Here is a 22,904-nt window from a genome sequence, read left to right on the forward strand (position 1 = left end):
CTAAAACTTTGGCTAACTTTCTCAAAATACTCTCATAATAGCATGTGTTATTGGGGTTTTTTTGTTTTGGGCCCTCTAGAAAGTCTTGAGGATTTCACTGGAACAGCTGTGTTTGACCTCCTCTTACAATTATTTGAAGAAATGCTTCAGGATCTTGATTCCACTTACATAAAATAGCAGTTGAAAGCTCTGCTGTTGTCTGCAGTTCATCTGGGAACAAGAGTTTTTGAAACTATTCAGTGGAAAATTTTTCAAAATTGTGTAAATTTAACCAATTGAGATGGCTGTGGTGTTGGCTGTTGTTTATGCTATTATTATTCCTAAAGCAGGACATGAACAAGATTTTTTTTTTTCTGGTGAACTGTGAATTGTCTGCCACTGCAGGCTTTATCTTCAATCTTATCATCCCTTCTTCAAATGAGTTATTTATTTGTAAACTTGCAAATGTTGGAGAGCATTGTCCTCATAAACTTGTCATAAAGAACCAGTGATTTTACTATTCTATCACCCAAAATTGCCATAAATTTGATGTTTGTTCTTGTGTTAATTTTAGCAGAATTCATGTTGCTTTCATAGGACCTCTTTTCAAACTGGTGTCTTAGTTTTCTTATTATAATTCCTCAAATTAGATCCTGTTCCGACCTGTTATAACAAGTTAGTACAAGTTTATTTAGGTGCAAAATATTTCTGAAATCTATGCATAGTTTCTTCATAATATGCATTTCCCATGAACTTTTTGAAGATCCCTCATACTTTTTGAAGAGTTTCAAATAATTATTGAACATATTTTTAAACTACCACAAGAAAATTATCTATTGCACCGAATTTCAGATTTATCAAGTTTGTGATAAGTATAATAAAATGGAAATACCAGATGGGCAGCTTAGCTATTGAAATAGAATTGGAGTTAAATGATTATAGCGGTATTTAGTAAAGACCTGCAAGCATTGAAAAGCATTTTAAAAAATTAGAATAAAAGAACAGGATTAGATGTACCATTTAAGAGGAGGAAGAAGAGAGGAGAGAGATCAGAAAAAAAATAAGAACACAGAGAAGGACCAATAATAGTAAATGTTATGTAAGCTTTAAGGACAGCGAAACCATTGCTGTTCTCCACAGGAGCACTGACCTTTCCTTGTCAATAGTATCACTGAAACACCTGCTTCCATTTCCAACATCCTGTCTTTGTGAAGCATGGTTTTTTGCAGTGACAGCAACCAAGATTACGGAGTAGACTGGACATAAGCATCACATTTCAGGTGTCACTGTCTCCCATCACCCTCTGGTGGGACTGTCTAGTTGTAGGAAAACAAGCTCAGGGCTCCCACTGATTCTACATTATGGTGAGTTTTATATTTCATTATATATTACAGTGCAATAATAACAAAGTATGCAATAAATGTAGTGTACTTGAATCATCCTGAAGCCGTCCCCCTGCCCAGTCCATGGAAAAGTTGTCTTCCACGAAACCAGTCCCTGGTGCCAAAAAGACTGGGAACTGCTGCAATATAGGAACAATATAAAGAGAGGAAAACACGAAATCTATCACATCTTTAATAATATATGCACTGATGGTGTACAGAATATACTAATTACATTCATTCATTTAAGTATCAACCAATACCTACAAACCACATACAAATGCCTGCAATTGTTTTAGAACAGTGAACAAAAAAGCAAGAGAGATAGTAAATTAAAAATATACATGTATGATTATCAAAGCAAGACCTCATCTCTATAAAAAAAAATATACACACACATGTCAAATAGTAATGAGTATAAGAAAAAAATAAGACTGAGAGGAGAAATCAACAGATAAGTCAATTCATGTAGAACAAACAAGGAAGTTTTTCCGCAATGACAGTAGTTAGCATCACAGGTTTTAGAATCAGATGCCAGTTTTAATCCTGGCTCTGCGTCTTACAGCTGGGTGTCCCATGGACAATTTAGTCCACTTTTAAATCTCAGTTTTCTAATTTTAAATGTTTATTACCTTATTAGAAATAAAAGCACATGAACAAACATAAACATACATAAAAAATCAAGAACAGAAAAAATGACTATATAATGTATCAAGAATAATGGTTATAAAAATAAAGACAATAAAACTGCCAAACTTTTTAGACAATTCTAAAGATTAGAAGATAAATATACATAAAGAATTTAGCATGTCGTGCAGCATATAGTTAGCCCATGGTAACTACAATTATTATCCTCATATTACTAAGGGAAAATATGTATCATAGTTGGGCATTTAAAAAGCTGCGAGACATAATTTTTCAAATTATGCAAACACTTAAAAATTCAATTTTATGTTAAATAGTTCTACCTTTAACATTTTTTAAAGAGATTCCTTGAAAGCATCTGTCAAGAATCTCATGTAATGCTTTCTGCTTCTTAAACAAAGTTCAGAAGAACTTAACATTAAATCAAACTCTTAAAATGTAGTTATATTAAATAAACTATTTAAAGAATAAGCACAACAGCTTTAACTTCTTAAAAACTGCTTAAGCATTTCAATTAAAAAATCATTTGTCTTTCAAATGCACAGGAATCTGTTTAGAAGAATTTTAACTAGAAAAAGTTGGAATTCTAAAGTAAAAAGTGCATAAGGCCATACAAATGTTTTACAGTTTTTAATTTAGATGTCAACTGGGGAAAAAAACATTATCTGGGGTTTGCTTTTATACCATTAAAAACTTATTTTTTATTACCAGCAATACAGAGTAACTCATTCAGGTTGAATCTTGAAGGTAAACTTTAACTTAATTTTAAGTTTTGGCTAATTTTGAAGCATTTCTCAGTCACCTACCAGCTACTTGGGAGGCTGAGACTGGAGAATCACTTGAACTTGAAAGGCAAAGGTTGCATGAGCCGAGATCGCGCCATTGCACTCCAGCCTGGGCAACAAGAGCGGAACTCCGTGTGAAAAAATAATAATAATAATACATAGAACAAAAGCGAAACTACAAACAAAATTCCTCACTGATATAGATTTGAAATCCTGTCATTTGCAGCAACACAGATAAAATCAGAGGGCATTACATTAAGTGAAATACGTCGGGCACAGAAAGGTAAACACCGTATGTTCTCACTGGGTGGGACGGAAGAAACAGTGCTTTGATTGTTAGTGTAATTATATCTACAATGACAAAAGTAAAAGAGTGGATCAGCTCAGTCAAATAACCTGGGTAATAAAAATAAAGTCAATTTAAACTGGACCATTTACTGACTTAATTCACCAGCTGTTGGAATTTTAAGGAATTATATGGTTTGATCCATTATAGATGTACTGCTCAGAGACAGAATTAAGTCAGGCAGATCAGGAAAGACCCAACGGATCAAACTATCTCTGCCTTTGCCCAGGGCAATGAGATTCCAGACACATTGACTTGTTAGACACATCCCTCACTGGGGTCGTCATCATCCACCCAGGCCTCAGAGCTCATTCCATTAGGGACGACAGAGACAATCCCCGAGAAACCTTCACCTCAGAGGCCCAACACAGACGTAAGAACAGCACAGTTTTTAATGGCTCAGTTCCAGAGCTTGGAGTGTTAGCAAAAGCTTAATACGTCCTTCTGTGCCAGGATGGCTCAGAGGACATGATGAATCTGTGATCATTATTTTCACAGGATTTGGTCCCTTAGTCTTAAAATACTGATTCTTGAGATGCTTCCTTCTAATTTGGGAGAAAACTGTGTTAATTATCAACTCATGTGAAATTAAAGTCTTCAGCCACCCCTCAACCTGCTCTTTCTACATCCAGAAAAGCTAATCACATACCAGAGATTAAGTCGTGTTTATTCTCTCTTACTCATTTCTCACTTCCAGTCAAATCCTAAATCCTGAAAATTCTATTCCCTAACATCTCCAAAATTCAATTCCTATTCTTCACTCACACTCTGGTTTTCTTAATTAAATTGTTACAGCTTCTCTCTTGAATTAATTAAAATGTTTTTCTTCTTCCCTTTCTTGAGATATATTTTACATTGCAGCAAATGATCTCCCTAAAATACACCCTACTTATGCCACTCTCTTTCCTAAATGCATTCATTTTCTCTCCATGTTAGGAAAAATAAAATCCAAGTTCCTCAACTTGGTATTTGGTTAGAAGAGTGTGCCCAACAACCTTGTTCTTGCCTATGCCTCCATTATTTAACCATGGCAATTCCCCATAAGAACCCTACAAACAAACATGTCAAACTACCGAACTCAAAATACCTTTCGTCTCCTCTTTGACTAGCACAGTCTTTTTATTTTTTACATATAGCATTTCCTTCCCATTCTTTTCCTTTCTAACTTATTCACTCTTTAAGACTCAAAACAGACTTCATCTCCTATAGAAACACCCAAACTTCAATGATCAAGTACCACCTCATTCATTCCACGGCACATTTTCAGCATCAGGTTGCATTTTTTCTTTAAGTCTTTCATATGTGTATCTCCATTGTCCTAGCATAGTATACTTGCTGACAGAAGAAGAAAAAAAGGAAGGAAGGAAAGGAAGGAAGGAAGGAACCCACCCTTTGCCTACCCAGTTCAGGGGATTCTTCCTGCCTCAGCCTCCCAAGTAGCTGGGATTACAGGTGCCCACCACAATGACCGGCTGATTTTTGTATTTTTAATAGAAATGGGGTTTCACCATGTTGGTCAGCCTGGTCTCAAACTTCTGACCTCAAGTGATCAGCCTCCCAAAGTGCTGGGATTACAGGCATGAGCCACCGCACCCAGCCAGATTTAACATCATTTACAATCAATCTTACTCTACCTGCCTTCCATACACAAACTTTTTTTCAGACAGAAATTCTTTTTTTAGGTACCATTATTGTCTTTCTGTACTTCCCAAATATTTTTTAAAGCGCATCAGAATTTCACAATTTTATGTTCTAGTTCAATTCTCTGGTCAAATATTTTCTTACTATTCCATCTCTACCTTACTCTTTGTTATATCATTACTTTGTCCAATTTTATTATAGTAGTATTTTATTCTATTTTCTTTCCAATTGATGAGAATTTGGGGGGAGTACCTTTGAGTCAGTTTCTTAAGTCCCTACAGAGAAATCAGATTAACCAAGTTTATCAAACTGTGAAATAAGTAATTCAAATTTCAGCTGTTGGAAATTTAAATTATTTTGAGCCTTAAGAGGAATGTGACTATGTGGCCTGAGTCATGTAGCATACAGCTGCAACTTCTGCTTTTTCCTGTAAATGATTAGGAAAGACTAAATTGTACCAGAGATAAGACTCCCTGAGACCATTACCCCTTCTTGTGGAATGTTCATGTTAAACAATTTTCCTTGGCACGTAGCCAGCTGTACCTAATCAAATCACTATAATGTATTTACTGACCTTATATGAAAACTACTGTAACTCTGCTAAACTTCTCTGCTTCTGCCTAAATCAGTAAACTTTAACTTTTCTACTTTGGAGTACTGACTCCATTTCTTGGGAGTCTGTGTTATTCAGGTGGCTAATTCTCAAGCTTTGCCCTCAAATAAACTCCACATTTAATCATATTTTCTGAATCTGATTATTTTAAAGTTGACAAAACTAAAGCACACAAGTCAGTGGCCAATTTGTAGATGGGTTGATTGATTCCTCTCCCCATACCCTGAAACTCCAACTCATCACTAACTGTATCCAAGATAAAGGTGTTATTGGATGAAAACGTCCACTGTTGCAGTGTCAGTGCTAGGACAAATGACAGGGGTCCGAGTGGTAGTGTACCCTAGGAACTGTGAGTGGACAGGCCCCTATAGCCATGTCAATTTCTTTGATTTCCTTACAATTTACAGGGTATTATATGCATTTAATGAATACTCCCTAACTTGATCTGTTGAAAAATTTATCACAGAAATAGCATTAATATAAAGAAAAAAACACGTGGGAAATGATGTTCACAACTGTGGCCAGTACCCTCCTGCACATCAGCTGAAAATATACTCATTAGATATATGGGGGTGCTTTCCTGGCAGTTTTTGTGCCACAAAAACTCAACCAGGAGAATTGGAGTAAAGAAAAGGACTGGTATTTGGATTAACAGACAAGTTTTTTAAATCTTTTATCTCTAGGATAATGCCCTTGGATGATTTTAAAAGAAAAGATTTTAAAAGAAAAACTCAAATTTTTTGTCAATAAAAAATAGCATTTGGATACTAAACAGTCCTAAAGTCCAAATTTAACCACATAGGACCTAAATGTGTAAGCAGTTAATGGAATGAAAAACTCCCTGGGAAATGTTTGACAAATAATGAGTGCCATCTTAGGTATTCACTTGCCTTGTAATTTAAGCAACTCCCTTAGCCTCCCTGTGTTTTAGTCACATTATTTGCAAATAGGGCAAAGAATATCTATTTTTCACATGTCCTATGATCATCTTTATTATACAGGAAGATGACAGGAGCAATGGGTTTTGAAATATTTTATGCAATAGTTCCAAAACACCTGGTTTAACAACTTTGAAATTTCCATTTCTGTCTGGGTATTTTTGTTATCTCATAGATTTAGCCTCTGTGATAGTCTGTGGACACACTCTGCCCCATAATTCAAAAAGCCTGAACTGGTATTATCTACAAATAATGTGAAATCTGCACACTTACCCTGAATCACCACCTCACCCCCCAACCCACATTTCTATTAGGGTGCAAAAGTAGGCAGCAAAGTCCTCTGAGAGTTTGTGAGGGATCCTATCTACCTAATCTGAAAGAAGCAAGGAAAGGATGTTTTCTACACCTGGAAGAGAACATTTTGCATCTTGCAGATAATAAATGGAAAAATACTGAAGCAGAATTTTACTAAAAACAAGATCTAAATAACAATTGCATAAGACCTACAAAAGAATAGATTGCCCAATGCCTGTGGTACATGAAAAAAAAAAAAAAGTATTACTGAGAGACCACCCACCTCATATTTAACATACTTTGTCTTGCTTAATCTCTACTACAACCCTCTAAGGTGAAGAGTATGACCTCCATAATACAGATGAAAAAGGCTAGGCTTCGAAAGCTAACTGGTGAGAAGATAGATCAGTTCCAAGTCCAGATATGGATGATACTGTCTTTCCCACGCCTGGTGCACAGGATCATTCATACCCAGTGAAGGCAGCCATGGATTCAGAATGCTACAGGAAGAGTCCTGGGTAATGTGAGGAGCTGGATTTTTATTATCTCTAAAACAATGATTTCAAAATCTATCATCAGTAACACCTAGGGAGCTTTTTAAAGACAGAGATGCCTAGACCCACACCTGGCATTGTTGATTCAGGAAATTTGGAGAGTTCTTGGAAATTTGTGCCTTAAGCGTTCTGATGCACGGTCAAGTTTTGGAAACACTGCTTTTAGTAATGTCCAATTCCAATATGCACTGATTTTATAAGATTGGTCATCAGAGTTATTTGTGGAGGTTGGGGGTGGTAATTAATTTGAGTATAGGACAGCTCTCTTTGAAGTAGAATATTTACAGCTGTTTAATCTGCTAAGGAGAACAAATTCATTCTATCTGGATGTGTATCATTTGCTCTGTTCTTCCCAAAGGCTTGCATTCCTGACTAGAGTCAGCTCTTTTGTAGGTACTTTGGCTATGCGAAAAGGTCAAGGAGAAGATGCAAATAACTCTGAGCAAATTCTGCTTTTTCAAAAAGCAACTCAAAGGACATTCCCCACTCATACAGAACCAACCTGTATCCAGGACAGGGCACTATAACTTTACTGATGTTGACCCCTCTCTTTGAAAAACTGCCACAGAAGCAAATAAAAGGGCTTGAAGAAAAGGCCACTCATGTTGTCTCAATTTTTATTTGACATCCATGACATAATCTGCAGACTGCCCTGTGCCTTTGGGTGATTGAATTAGTTTTGTAAGTCCCCAGCAGTTGTGGATAAATCAAAAAGACAAGGAAAGTGCAAGATACAGCAGAGATATCCTGAAGCAGGCAACTTCAAACAGAAGGAAACCACTTCACATCCAGAGGGCAGAGGACGGGGTCAAACTCGAAAGCATTTTCCCACCCGCGTTCACTCTACTCCTTGAATATTAGTTCTCCACATGGCCACAGACACATCTAAGAGAGTAACTCCAGCAAACTGTCTACATTACTAGAGTGTTCCCCTCGTTGAGGTTCCCCAGCCCCTTTCTCCTACCCCAGAAGTTTCTTCATGGTCCCCTTCACATCCTTATTCCTCAAAGTGTAGATGAGGGGGTTGATGCTGGGAGTGACGATGGTGTAGAAGAGAGTCAGGAACTTCCCCTGATCTTGGGAGTAGCTGTTGGCCGGCTTCAGGTACACGTAGATGATGGTTCCGTAGAAGAGAGAGACCACTGTGAGGTGAGAAGAGCAGGTGTGGAAGGCTTTCTTTCGCCCTGCTGCTGACTTCATCCTCAGCACCGCGGCTGCAATCACGCCATAGGAGATGAGGATGAGGGAGAGCAGCACCAGGAGGAGAGCCACCCCCAGGGCAAAGGTGAATCGCTTCTACCAGCATGGTTTCCTCACAGGACATGGCAATAAGAGCAGGCATCTCACACAGGAAGTGGTCCACACTGCGACGTCCACACCGGGAGAGCTGCATCGTCTGAGGACACATGATGAAGGAGTTTAGGAAGCCACAGCACCAGGCCACAGTCACCAGCTGCAGGCAAAGATGTGGGCGCATGACTGCCATGTAGTGCCGGGACCGGCAGACGGCCACATAGCGGTCATAGGACATGACAACCAGGAGGACACACTCGGTGGAGCCCAGCATCATGTAGATGTAGAGTTGGGCCACACAGCCGTGGTAGGTGATGGTCTTCTCTGGACCCCCCAGGTTCCACAGCAGCTGAGGGGCAATGCTTGTTGTAAAGCAGAGATCTGAGAAAGACAGATTCCTAAGAAAGAAGTACATGGGTGTGTGGAGCCTGACATCCATGACCAGCAAGAGGATGATGGCAGTGTTGCCCACCAGGGTCAGGATGCAGAAGATCAAGATAACAGCAAAGAGAATTTTCTCTAGTCCAGGCCGATCAGAAAAGCCCACCAGGATGAATGCCTGTAGGTAACTGGCATTGTCCTTTCCCATAATCCACCAGCTATTACAGAGAAACAACCAAAGAATTAGATAAGGGGCACATGCAGATGATCTGGCACTCTCCAATTTCCATTTACAGGTCTGTGAAGTTAAGAGAGCCATTTGCCCTTTCTTTGCTTTTTTAGAATAGACTTATTGAAACCTGTTACATGCAAAGTCGTGTGCCTGATGCCCCAGGAAGACGGGATGAATTGACTCTGGAGCTTCCCTCCTTGGTGAATAATGTGTATAAATAATGACAAAGAAGGGAGAAAGAGAAAGTTCTCTAAAAGAAGATGCGTTAAAAGGCTGAGTATTATGCAGATCACTCCCAAGTGATCAGGGGGGCCTGTGTAGAACAGTTTGTATTAAGGGAGACTGCTGAGTCTGAGAGTTGTTTTTGGTTGTTCCAAATAATAAGTAAGAATTTGACATGTGGCAGATTGAGCTAAATATGTTTCACAAAGAGGAGGTAGTATATACAAAGTCATGAAGGACCACATTTATGGATGATGCTTAAGGAAGCCATGAATGTACATACCAGGCAACTCCTTAATGGCATGTAATTTTATTAAGATGAAACACAGTGATTTTTGACCCTACAAGAAAGGACTGAGATGATAGGTTTAATTCTGCCTCTGTAAAACACAGGTCTGCAAATGTATGGCCTGCTATTCAGTTCATCTCTCTCTAACTTGGCTTTTCCTTGTGCAACATGGGAAAGAGGCTAGATCTTCTCTAAGTCCCCACTCAGACTTAGTGACACTGAGTATATACCCTGAGCACTTTCAGCTATTGATGATTTCCACAGTCTAAGCCAAGGGCTTTGATGGGGACTCTGCCTTATACAGCCAATGTCCACCCAGGCTTGTATCTGCTATGATAATAGCAAACGGCATCTGGGCAACACACAAGAAGGAAGCTGTGGGAATGAGGGCACAGAAACACATTGAAGGACATGTGTCTATGCAGCCGCTGTCACCACCTGTCCCTCCTGACAACTGACATGCTATGAGCTGTATCCTGTTGGAGCTGCAATTGGGAATTCTGTAGTTCCCATCCATTGGTCCAGGCACCGGACCCTCTGCAAAGCCCTGTGAAAGGGTAAAAGAGGCAGGGTCTATCAGAAGTAGCCAGCCAAGTGTCAAAGAATGGAAGACTTTCAGAGGCTTCCTGAGTACTCACAAAGGAGACTTTCACAGACACACATTTTACAGGTGTTGGTTATTATGAACAACTTGTACTTCTGTATCCTCAGACCTATCATAAGTTTTCTCCCAGGTTCAGGAGACCCCAAGAGTGGCAATGACAAGCTACACAAATTGCTCAGCAAATTTATCACTTTGGGTGATAAAGTTGTGATCACTTTGGGTGATCACAGCAAAGTTTATCACTTTGGGTCTGACTCCTTAGCCAAAACTGCAAATTTACCTTGTAGTCATCTGTTCAAAACTACTTTTTTTCACAATGCTTTATTCTTTCAATCCAAAATGTCCCACTGCTCACCCTTATGACAAATATGCAGAGGCTCTTCTCTGTTTCACCTAACAGGTATTCAACTGTAAATTAATGCATCCTGTCTTCTGACATTTCTTAGCTCTTATCTTTAGTTCAGAACCATGAAATTGCAAGGAATACAGCTCTTAGAAATGCCCAAATACCTTTAATAGTTTAGTTGACACATAATACTATAAATGCTTACTAATTTTGAAAACTTAGATGCCAAGGTCTGAATTAGGTTGATTCTCTGGCTGAAGGTTATGCCCAAAACTGTACCAACCCATATAGAGGAGAATCCACCAAATGGTTCTCTGTGCTTACTGAACAGGATTTAACAATGCCAAGCAGTAGAGCTATTTTTGCCTGGCTTAGGTATAGAGCACAACATAAACAATCACAAGCCTTTCATATTAGCATACATTAGACTTTTACAGAGCTTTCACACTCTAGTTTCAGACCATCGTCACAGCAGCCCTGCAAAGTGGACAGGCCAGGCATTAGAATCTCCAAGTTAGAGATGATCAACCTCAATAATAGAGAAGAAGAAAGAATAGCCAATGCTTGCACTACAGCTTCATATCAGAGCAAGGTTTATAGTGCCAGCCCTATGCATTAACCCAAGTTTCCATTCATTCTGCCTTCCTCCCTGTTCTATTTCTCACCCACTTAAAGCTGTAGTTGTTTAAAGTTGATCACTCATTACAGCACTCCCATTAACCTACACATTACAATCCTAACAATAAAATCCATCATCATGAGCAGTTTCCAGAGAGAAGCTTGTGATCATTCTCAAAATCGCCAGAGATTTGCAATGCTTGACTTGTGTGAAAACAGAATTACACGGTTCTCTGTTCAAATCAGCTATCATTTTATCAAGAGACTAAAAAGATTGGTTTATTGTGTGTGCATGTAGGCTCAGAAGAGGCCCTAGGATTGGCTCAGCTAGCAATGGACAAATGGATAATGGATAATCACATAATCACTCCTAATCTACTTTAGATACACTTTGTGAGAATTTGGTGCATTTGATTGTTTCCGAGTTGGATACAATGTCTCTTTTCCAAAATGGAGTTCCAAACTGCGAGTTGGCATTGAGAAACCCGTTACTCTGGTGTTCTAACAGATATAAACTCTAATCAAAACTATTACAAGATAACTCTATATCTGCATACAGACAACTGAAGATACAGATATAAATCTCATTGCCACGACAAAGCTTGTATTAAAATCTCACCCTTGTTCTTCCCAGAAAGTAGAAGACCTATGATTCTGTCAACCCTCCTTACTTCAATTCCAGAGACCAACCGGGAGTTTTCTCATGGATAAGGCAGCTAATTCTGGTCCCTTTTAGTTTCTGGATCTTCCAGAGGAAATTACACTGAAAACCCTGAAAGGAGATTGAGCACAAAAATAATGTCTGTCCCATTTAAGTGTTAATAAGCCTTTAAGTAGCAGAGCTTGGAAGAGAAATGATGAACTGTGGGCAACAATGACAAGCTAAGTGAGTGGTGTGGCATAGTGCCACATTTCAGGTCAACATGTTTTATCTCACGTCCATATATACAGGTAGTCTAGGGTCAAGGAGATGGCAGACCACCCCCAGGGATAGAGGAAAGCACACTTAGTTCTAAGAGCTTTGAGAATATAGTCAATGTCATTTTATTGGTTCATACTAAGTGGATAGGAGGACAACTTTAATGCCATGTCATCTTGGGGATTTGGAGTCATCTAGGGGCATGAGGAAAAGTGACATCAGCTTGTTTACAGAGCTAAGACCTCAGGGACTCGTGTCATCTAGAGATTGGCCTGGCCACCGCCCCCCCCCCCGCCCCCCGCCCCCCACAACACACACAGACACAAAACTCACTGGGGAGGCAACACAGAAAGTTCCCAAATGTGGGGCTCAGGCATTCTTGAAAAGAGAATTAATTTCTGGGTTCTATGTCAAAAGAGAAGTAGATCAATTTCTTCATTTGGTCCTGGACTCACAAAATTAAAATCGTTAAAATGTGGGGAGGCAAGCATCCCCAAAGAATGTACATCCTCCAATATAAGAAATAATGAGGTAAGGGGGACACTGATATAGGAAACTCTTGGGTCTGTTATTGCCACATTAAGAGGCCACAGGAAACTTCAGTTCTTCCCTCCATTCCACTCAATATTTTTACCTCCTACAGGGACGGGGCTACATCAGGAGGCTGGTGTTCAGCCGGGAGAGTCCTGTGTGGGTTACTCTGCCCTACCTCTCCCCACATTGACTGTGCATCTGTCTTCCCAGTTGCCAAGGCTCTCTCATCTCACCTCCTACAGGAGACCTCTCAAACAGAAACACTAGATGGCAACATCAGCCTTCCATACAGCTGCCAAAAATCATGTGTGTGGAAGATTTTATTTAGCATTTTAAACTGGCATTGGTGTATTAAGTCAAAATAGGAATCTCTTAAGAAGTAGCAGAAAATAGAATATCTGCAATTTTCTTGACTATCAGCTGTTAACCTTTACTGATTAAAAAAACTTGCATACAGTTTGAAAAAAACACCTTAGTTTCTAGTTTTACATAAGGAAAAATTAATTTCCAACTACACTGTGGTGACTGACTTACTCAAGGTCAAATAACTAGTAGCCACTGGCTGCCCAAACTGGAACCACCTCTCACCAATCATCTTATCTCTTACCCTTCCCATTACATTAAATAAAATGGAACTGATACTATTGAGGTGGAGGATAATTAGTAGAGAGATTCAAACTATGGTTTTTCAGGCTCCAAGTTAACATTTTAAGTTTTTTTTTTTTTAAATAATAAAATTGTGTTTTTACTGCATGGGATTCTGTCATTTCTAGAACTTTGAAAATAGATATTTCTAGCTAAAATGAAAGAGAATTTTTGCATTTGGAGTTTAACACAACACCTTCTATAGTATTGATGTTTACAATTTGTTCCTTGATTCAGTATTTCCCTTTCCTGGAGGAGTGAATGAAGTCCATTAGGTTCACAGTGCAATCTATGGCAGAAAAGGGATATGAATTATCTTTTCTTCAAGACTTATGTGAAGCTTTTTAATACACAATTTAGCACCCTAAAAGTGGTGGTGTTTACATTCCCTCTTATTTTTATGATTTTTTTAAAAATACATGTGAAATTTATTCCCAAGTAAAGAAACTACTATTCACAGTATGATTTTTTGTAATACATGCTTGTTTTCAATTATAATAAGCTATGAATTTATTATCATTTGAACTTGTAGATACATACCTAAAGTATAGTTAGTGTTCGGACAAGATTAATGAGAATATATTTTCTTTTAAAATTTCCCTTAACAGTGTTTCATTAATGAATACAAATTAAAAATAAATGGAAAAGGAAATAATTGGAGGTCTCTTATTAATGAACCGTGACCAGTTGGCTTAATTTACTAAAGCATGAAGATAATGAAGCCGTATTTTTACTCAGATAACAAATATTGCTAAACTTCTTCATCTCTCTAGCATTTGTGTTTTAACCGTGAATCTTTGTGGATGTGTTTGCATAGCTTTTTTTCTGGAAGTATCTACAACTCTTTGTATGTGTGTTTCTTTGTGTCTGCTTATAAACAGGTTGAGATTCACAGAAAATAACTCAAATTTTGGTATCAACAATTTTAATATAAAGTCAGCCCTCCTATCCATGGGTTCCACATCTGTGGATTCAATCAACTTTGAATGGAAAATATTCAGGAAAAAAATTCCACCAAGTTCCAAAAGCAAAACTTGAATTTGCTATGCACCGAGTGCTACATTGAATCCACACAAATGAAGTGGTGGAGAGGCATTATATCAAGTATTATAAGTAATGTAGAGATAATTTAAATTTTGTGTGAGGATGTGCATAGATTATATACAAGATGACACCATTTTATACAAGGGACTTGAGCATTCGCGGACTTTGGTATCGCAGGGAGTCCTGGGACCAATCCCCCGTAGATACTAAGGGATGAGTGCAGTATTGTAATCATTAGTGACTTTTCCTAATTCGTGTGAGGTCTGCAGCTCGGTATTTGAATACATGCATTTGCATCTGTGCCCGTTTTCTTGAGTTTGGGTATCTGTGGCAGAGCTTGAAAATGAAATATTTAAAATTCCCATTATGTAACACAAAATCCTTAGGATCAAAATCCCATATACATGTTTAGAACTTATGGGAAGTCCTAGAAATAGTTTGGTCCTTGAACAGTAATTAACAGCAATAATGAGGCAGATGAAAAGGCAGTCAGAGAGCTAGCTGACACCTGGCCCTGAGGTTGAGCCCTAACTCTCTCAGCAGCCACAAAACATGGGCAAGTTACCTATAATCTCCAGGCCAGCAAGTCTCAAAGTGTGGTCTGAGGACCAGCCCCATGAGCATTGCCTGAAAATTTCTTAGAGTTTCACATTCTGGGGCCCTACTCGAAAGCAGCTGAATCAGACACTCTGGGATAAGGTCCAGCAATTTGTGTTTTCATGGACCCTCTACATGGCGCCCAGGCACAGCAAGTTTGAGAACCACTGGCATAGGCCCACATCTCTTCACACTCAAAAGTTCTCTTTAGGTAGACTGTAATGTTTCAGTAATATTCTTGTGGTACTATGACATGAAGAAATGTTTAAGATGGATCCATTAGACAGGTTGTGTTGCACAATTTTATTCTCCATGTGGGATTTCTGTGCGGTTTTGTATGAGGAATTAGGTGTATTTTTTTGCCAACTGTAAAATCAAAAATCCCTGTAGAAGTCTCAATGGGCATGTTAATGATATCATTTAATAGACTGAGGTATGAATTCTTCTACCTATATTCTTATCTTGAGATGTTCCTGAAGAAAGGAAGGTTTTGAAGCAACTCACCTGCATCACCTCATACCTGTTCCTGGAGAACCTGCTTAGTTGGGAGGGAGGGTGATTGTAAGCTAACAGGAACCACAGGACACCACATCACCAGAGACAGATGGAGATGCTGAAGCACTTTAGCTAAATTGTCCAATAATTTGTGTTTGTTTTGGTGTAAAGGCTTTGGAAACAAACAAACTTGGGCTTCAATCCACATTTTGCATCTTAATAACTTTATAATTTTGACAAACTATCTAACCTCCATAAGCTTCCATTTTTTTCATCCATAAAGTGGAAACACAATATAACTTAATTTAAAGGATTGTTGTAATGATGAAATGACAAACAACTGCATATAAAATATTTGACAGTGTTCACACATAGTGAGAATTCCATAGGTAATAGTTATAAATTACAGCTAAATTCTTGTGTGGTGAAGTCTGAGAAAATCTTGAGGATGTGAAAGGGGACAGATATGGACTAAGCTGAGGATTCTTCTGTACAGTGGTCAGTGGAAAGAACCTGGTCTTAAAGCCAGTTTGAAGAGGTCATCAGCCATGGTACCTGGGAACGAGACTGGAACATCATTTTCTTTTGTGAATCTTTTTTTTTTAAGAGACAGAGTCTCGCCATGTTGCCCAGGTTGGTCTCGGACTCTTGGACTCAAGCAATCCTCCTGCCTCGGCCTCCCAAAGTGCTGGGATTACAGGCATGAGCCACCGTGCCCAGCCCTTTTGTGACTTTTTTTTTTTTTTTGAGACGAAGTCTTGCTCTGTTGCCCAGGCTGGAGTGCAGTGGCGCAGTCTCGGCTCACTGTAACCTCCACCTCCCAAGTTCAAGCAATTCGCCTGCCTCAGTCTCCTGAGTTAGCTGTGATTGCAGGCATGTGCCACAACCACGCCCAGCTAACTTTTTGTATTTTTAGTAGAGATGGGTTTTCGCTATGTTGGCCAGGCTGGTCTCGAACTCCTGACCTCAGGTGATCCACCCACCTCAGCCTCCCGAAGTGCTGTCCTTACAGGTGTGCACCACCGTGCTTGGCCTCCCTTTGTGACTCTTAAGAAGATCATTAACACTGATTTTGTGGAGTGACTGATTATCATATTATACTTTGTATGTTCTTACCTTTGTAATATCACTCCTCCTCTGTTCTCCTAAGCCTATCTGCCAACTGCTCCTCCATTCTTCTTTCATTCACTATTTTAGGTATTCCAGAAGAAAATGGGTAAAGAAATAGAGCTAGTATGTGTTTGAAGGCATTTATTTTAACATTTTCATTACAGTGTATCATGCATAGAGAAATGTACTTAGATCAAAAAGTGAGCACAACCATCTAACCACCATTCAGGTTAAAAAAAAAAAGAAAACAACACCCAAAGTCCTCTCATAACCTTTCTCCGTCATCCTACTCAAACCCTATCTGCTCAATAACACTATAGATTAGTTTTCCTTTCTGTTGAAATTTACATAAGTGAAATCAAATGGCAGGTTTATTTTTATTTCTGGATTATTCTGTTCAATGCTGCTCTTACTCATTTCATTGTGGATAATATCCATGATACGAATACATCCCACTTTATTTGTTCATTTTACTGTGGACAGATATTGGATCATTTTCTGTTTTGGGCTGATACAAATAAGACTGCTGTGAGCATTATTGTAGGGGTTTTTTTGTGCAGACAGGCACTCATACCTGTTAAATGTCTGTCCAGAAGTAAAATCATGACCTTAGGAAATGCACATGTTCACATTTAATGAAAAAAAAATGCCCAATAGTTTTCTAAAATGTCATAACAATTATACTCCCACTAATAGTGAATGGCGTTCTTGGCTCCATTTCTCCATCATGTGGTATTGTCAAGTTTTAAATTTCAGGCCTCAGGCATGTTAGTAATCCTTCTATGTGTTTTCATTTGCAATTCACTGACTAATAATAAGTTGGGAATCTTCTCATAAATTCATTGACTATTTAGATAGCCTCTTTTAAAAAATGTCTTTTTAAGTAGCCTGTTTTTCTATTGGATTCTTACCTTTTTTCCTATCTATTTATACAAATTTTTCATGTGTCTTGGCTATGAAACCTTTATCAGTTATGTGTAATACAAATATCTTTTTTTTTCAAATCATGGGCTTGCTTTTCCCTGCTCTTACTCTTGTCTTTTGATACAGTACTTAATTTTAACGCAGTCCTATTTACTGATGGTTTCCTTTATAAATACTGCTTTTGGTGTTTTGTTTAACAAATTATTCTGTATCTTTTCTAGCTTCATATTGTCTCTTAAAAACATGGCTTCTAGCTTACTGGGTCCTCACTTGGTATGCCTGCCAGGGTTAGGGCTGGGGGATAGCTAGGGGCTCAGCCAGTGTGTTTCCAAGAACAGAAAGAACATGAGGGAGCATCTGGAGGGTGTTAGCCAACATGACCAGGGCCAAAGACATGGCACAGGTTGCCAAAGATAAGTTATATACTGACAGATTGAGAAAATAAGTAAATATATTGAGGTTACTGGAGGCCTAGTTTTTCACTATTGGAAAGGGAGATTCCATATAAGGAAAGAGGAAGACTACAATACATCCTATGGTATTGAATTTTAATTGGAAATATCAGTATATATTCATGATTTTAAAATACACACAGAGGGCTTGGTGCGGTGGCGGACACCTGTAATCCCAGCATTTTGGGAGGCCGAGGCGGGCGGATCACCTGGAGTCAGAAGTTTGAGACCAGCCTGGCCAACATGCTGAAACCCCGTCTGTACTAAAAATACAAAAATTAGCCGGGCATGGTGGCAGGCGCCTCTAATCCCAGCTACTTGGGAGGCTGAGGCAGGAGAATCGCTTGAACCCAGGAGTTGGAGTTTGCAGTGAGCTGAGATCACGCCATTGCACTCCAGCCTGGGGTACAAGAGCGAGACTTCGTCTCAAAAAAAAAAAAAAAAAAAAACATATGGAGATTTATGTAGATATAGAAGTGTGTGTGTGTGTGTGTGTGTGTTCATGCATGCATATTTCCTAGCTCTTAGCTGAGAACACCTAAAAACGTTAACACTGCAGTAGCACCGAGCATTCCCAACACCCATTATTTAGTTACTAAATCCCTTCTCCACTAAAAAGAAGTTCTTGGGAGAAACAGTTGTGGATTCAGGCCTGGAGCAAGAGGTGATGAAGGAAGAATAACAGGTCCATCATCTGGACACAGGAACCAGATTGAACAAGTTCTGCTAATAAAATATTGGAAAATTTTTGAGTCTCAAAATAAATAGTGTAAGAGATTATAACTCATTTATACTATACTCTTGTTTTTCTCATAACTCCTCCCATTGTATGAAATTATCTTTTGAACCTACTTGTTTGCTTACTAGTTAAAGTCTCCCCAACCCAGGATATAAACTAAGTGAGAACAGGCACCTCACCCATCACCTTTTCCATTATATCATCCTTACCTAGAGTAGAGTTGCAGATAAATAAATAGTTGACAGATGATGATGATGATACATAGATGATTGATAGATAATAGATGATAGATATATAGATAGATAGATAGGAGATAGGTAGTAGATGGTAGATGGATGGAGAGATGGAAAGAGAGAATGGCTGAATGAATGAACAAACAGAACTCCCTGAGATAATTAGGTGGAAAGCTATAGGGAATATTGATTTACTCTAATTGCCCATTGTGCATACCAAAATCTTCACTTATATTAATATAGAGTTTATATGGTATAAGTCGGTGCATAGCAATATCTAGAGGAACTCATTTACATACAACTTAGGAAGCAATCACTTCTCAGTAAAAGAGCCAGCCTCCTACTTGATTAGAGAAAACAGAATTCATAAGACAGAGAATTCCTCCATTCCCATTCCAACTCTGCAGGCTCTCTGCAGCCTCGGTTGCTATGCTCCTTTGCCCTGTCTCAGTGGAAAGAGGGGCTCTACTCCTGTCGAAGTCCATGCTATGTGCTATGGGCCTCCCTCCTCTCACATGCCTGGGACTCCCTTGTATGGGACATTCCTTCTTGTTGCTATTTCATATCCATCATCCCTTCCTACTGGTATTAGCAATCTCTTAAAAAAAAAAAACCCTTCCTTTCAAATATCAGCATAAATTTACTGAAACTAAAATAATGTTGAGTTGCCAAAAAACATTACAAATCATTGAGAATATAAAACTAGTACTAATATATGTGGGGAGATTAGCATAAAATGAGGATGGAGAACACATTAATTCAATAAATGATGTTTTTAAAATGGCAAAAGTCACATGAAATAAAACATCATTTTACACTTAAAACTACAACAAAACTTAAATGTGTCAGTGCTTTAAAGGCAGAAAAATAAATCCATAGTGTCACCATAAGAAAGATATCTATTCTATAAGCAAACATTACAGCATCAGCATCCCTAAGATACAAGAGTTCTTACATAAAAACATGTAAAAATGCACCTTCTAATGGGTTGAATTGTGTCTCCCTCAATTTTTTATATGGAAAGCCTTACCTCCAGGAACACAGAATGTGACTATATTTGAAGATAGGGTCTTTAAAGAAGAAATTAAGTCACAATGAGGCTATTAGGGAGGGCTCTAAACCCTAAAATTCACCAATATGACTGGTGTTCTTCTAAGAAGAGATTGGGAGAAAATGGGAAGTCTTCAGTAAGAAAACAGATTACGTGGTCCCAGCCCTTGCTCCCCAACAAGAACAATGATTTAACTACTCCCAGATAAAAATAACTCTGGGAGAACTCCAGGGTACAAATAGCAAGATTCAGCAGCCCATTGAAGCAGGAAAACTGAGGATGGCCGTATAGAAAGCACTGGAAGCACTGGACCTGTGTTAACCTATTCCCCAGCCCAGCACAGCTCAGGGCCAACAGGGATCTCCTTGGCTGCAACCTCCCTCCAAAGGGAAAAAGTGAGGCAGGAGGACCTCAGCAGGCCTTGGTTCCGCCCGCACACATGCAACCTTCACGACGGAGCACCACCGCCATCTTTGCTGCCGCTAACACTATCGGATGGAGCGATCCAAAGTCCACAGTGCTGCATCCACCTGGGAGCAGGAGCCGCCGCTGAGCTCCGTCTAAACTGGAGCAGCTGCACCCTGCTGTGGCTCAACCTGTGTTCTCATGCTCAAGGCAGTCGGATCACCTGAGGCCAGGAGTTTGAGACCAGCCTGGCCAACATAGTGAAAGCCCGTCACTAATAAAAGTACAAAAAGTAGCCCAGTACGGTGGTGCATGCCTGTAATCCCAGCTACTCGGGAGGAGGCTGAGGAAGGAGAATCGCATGAGCCTGGAAGGCGGAGGCTGCAGTGAGCTGAGATCATTCCACTGCACTCCAGCCTGGGCAACAGAGGGAGACTCTGTCTTCAAATAAAAAAAAGAGAAAAGAAAAGAAAAAAGTAAATACATTATTCTTTTGTTGCAAGGATTCTGACTTCATTGTCAAAATGACATATTTTATTAACAGCTTTCTTTCTTTCCTTTTGTCTCCCTCAAGCAACCTCTTTGTAACCTCTGCTATTTTCCCCACCTTTTCTTGCTTAAAGTTGTCATAATTGATACTGCCATAGGAACCCAGACTCCTCTATATATAAAATGTAAGTCTCCTGCAATCTCTACAACCAACCATCTCGACTTGAACCACAGAATGCCAAAAAGGTGGTAGAGACCTGCAGGCCGAGGAACGGAACGGCCTCTTTTGTGAATCAAATCAGGTGAGTATAAAATAAGATTGGTGGAGAGTTTTTAGATGTGGGAGTGAAATAACTCAGAACCAGAAAGTCAAATACCACATGTGCTCACTTCTAAGTGGAGCTAAATAATGTGTACACATGGAGGAAGAGTGTGAAATAATAGTGAATAGCCGGGTGCGGTGGCTCACGCCTGTAATCCCAGCACTTTGGAAGGCCGAGGTGGGCCGATCACGAGGTCAGGAGTTCAAGACCAGCCTGGCCAACATGGTGAAACCCCGTCTTTACTAAAAATACAAAAATTAGCCGGGCGTGGTGGTGAGCGCCTGTAGTCCCAGCTACTCGGGAGGCTGAGGCAGGAGAATCGCTTGAACCCAGAATGCAGAGGTTGCGGTGAGCCAGGATCAGGCCACTGCACTCCAGTCTGGGGGACAGGAGTGAAACTCCGTCTCAATAAATAAATAAATAAAATAATAGACAGTGAAGCCTCAGAAGGGTGAAACAGGGATAAGGGATGAGAAATTACTTAATGGGTACAATGTACACTATTTGCACGATGGTTACAGCCAACACCTAGACTTTACCACTATGCAATATATCCATGTAACAAAACTGCATTTGTACCCCTTACATTTATACAAATAAAAAACATGTATTTGTGACAGTTGTCTCTCCAAGCTGGGAGTGCATAAGCTCATCACCAGCTCCCCCATGGTGGGGAAAAGTCATTTTAGCCAATAACTTGTTCATAAAGTAAAACTAAGCAGTTTCGTCCTCTCTGAAGTTCTCTGAATGGTGGTGATAACAGTTAACATTGGAAGACTGGAACAAAATAATGGTTTTCATTGTAGAAAAAGTACAGTTCAAGAAAAACTGTACTGTGAAATACGGTATTTCATAAAGATACCATAAAGTTGCCCCCATGGCAAGAAAATAAATATCTATCCATCCAAATAACTTCTCAATTTTCTACTGAAGTGATGTGTTTAATGTTTAAAGTATACTGCTTCACATGTAATGTTTTTCAAAAAACCTGTTTATTTCAGTCAATTCAAGAAAATGTCAGTAAAACTGATTATTTGACATTATGTTGGTAGATTTTTAAAACTTATAAAATATTTTGGATTTATAGATACATAGACAAAATAAGATAACAATGGATAGACTAACCACCACTCAGCTTTATAAAATTTTAACATCTGCATTACGTGTTCCAGGTCTTTTATGAAATAAAACATAGGTATATTCAAAGATCCTGAGAACATATTATTTCCCTCTTTCCAGAGAGGTAAAACAAATTTTATGTTTATCATTTTCAAACATATATTCAAATTCATTTTAATTCATACATGTATTCAAAAGTAATAAAGTGTTTTTGCACACTTTAAAACTTTACATAAATGGTATAATACTGATGTTATCATTCTGAACTTTTTTTGTTCTCTCAACTATTTTTGGTTTTTTTAAACTTTTATTTTAGGTTCAGTGGTACATGTGCAGCTTTGTTATACAGGTAAATTGCACGTCACAGGGGTTTGGTGTACAGATTATTTTGTTATCCAGGTACTAAGTGTAGTGCCTGATAGGTAGTTTTTTGATCCTCACCCTCTTCCTACCCTTCACCCTCAGGTAGGCCCTGGTGATCATTGTTCCCTTCTTTGTGGCCACATGTACTCAAAGTTTAGCTTCCACTTATAAGTGAGAACATGCAGTATTTGGTTTTCTGTTCCTGTGTTGGTTTGCTTAGGATGATGACCTCCAGCTCCATCCATGTTATTGCAAAGGACATGATCTCATTCTTTTTGTGGCTACATAGTATTCCATTGT

The 22,904-nt window shown here is 39.0% G+C and overlaps 1 protein-coding gene across 1 annotated transcript; it reads right to left on the reverse strand.

Annotated features, from left to right (window-relative positions):
* Window positions 1-7,777: 7,777 nt before the first annotated feature.
* On the reverse strand, window positions 7,778-12,078 carry LOC469745 (putative olfactory receptor 2W5). Its single transcript, XM_009441832.3, has 2 exons — window positions 11,782-12,078; window positions 7,778-9,069 (listed from the first exon to the last, which is right to left on the reverse strand). The coding sequence occupies exon 2, from the start codon at window positions 9,057-9,059 to the stop codon at window positions 8,175-8,177; it is 885 nt and encodes a 294-aa protein (XP_009440107.2). The 5' UTR covers window positions 9,060-9,069; window positions 11,782-12,078; the 3' UTR covers window positions 7,778-8,174.
* Between the last annotated feature and the right edge of the window lie 10,826 nt (window positions 12,079-22,904).

Source organism: Pan troglodytes, chromosome 1 (assembly GCF_028858775.2).
Source record: "Pan troglodytes isolate AG18354 chromosome 1, NHGRI_mPanTro3-v2.0_pri, whole genome shotgun sequence".
Taxonomy (NCBI): Eukaryota; Metazoa; Chordata; class Mammalia; order Primates; family Hominidae; genus Pan; species Pan troglodytes.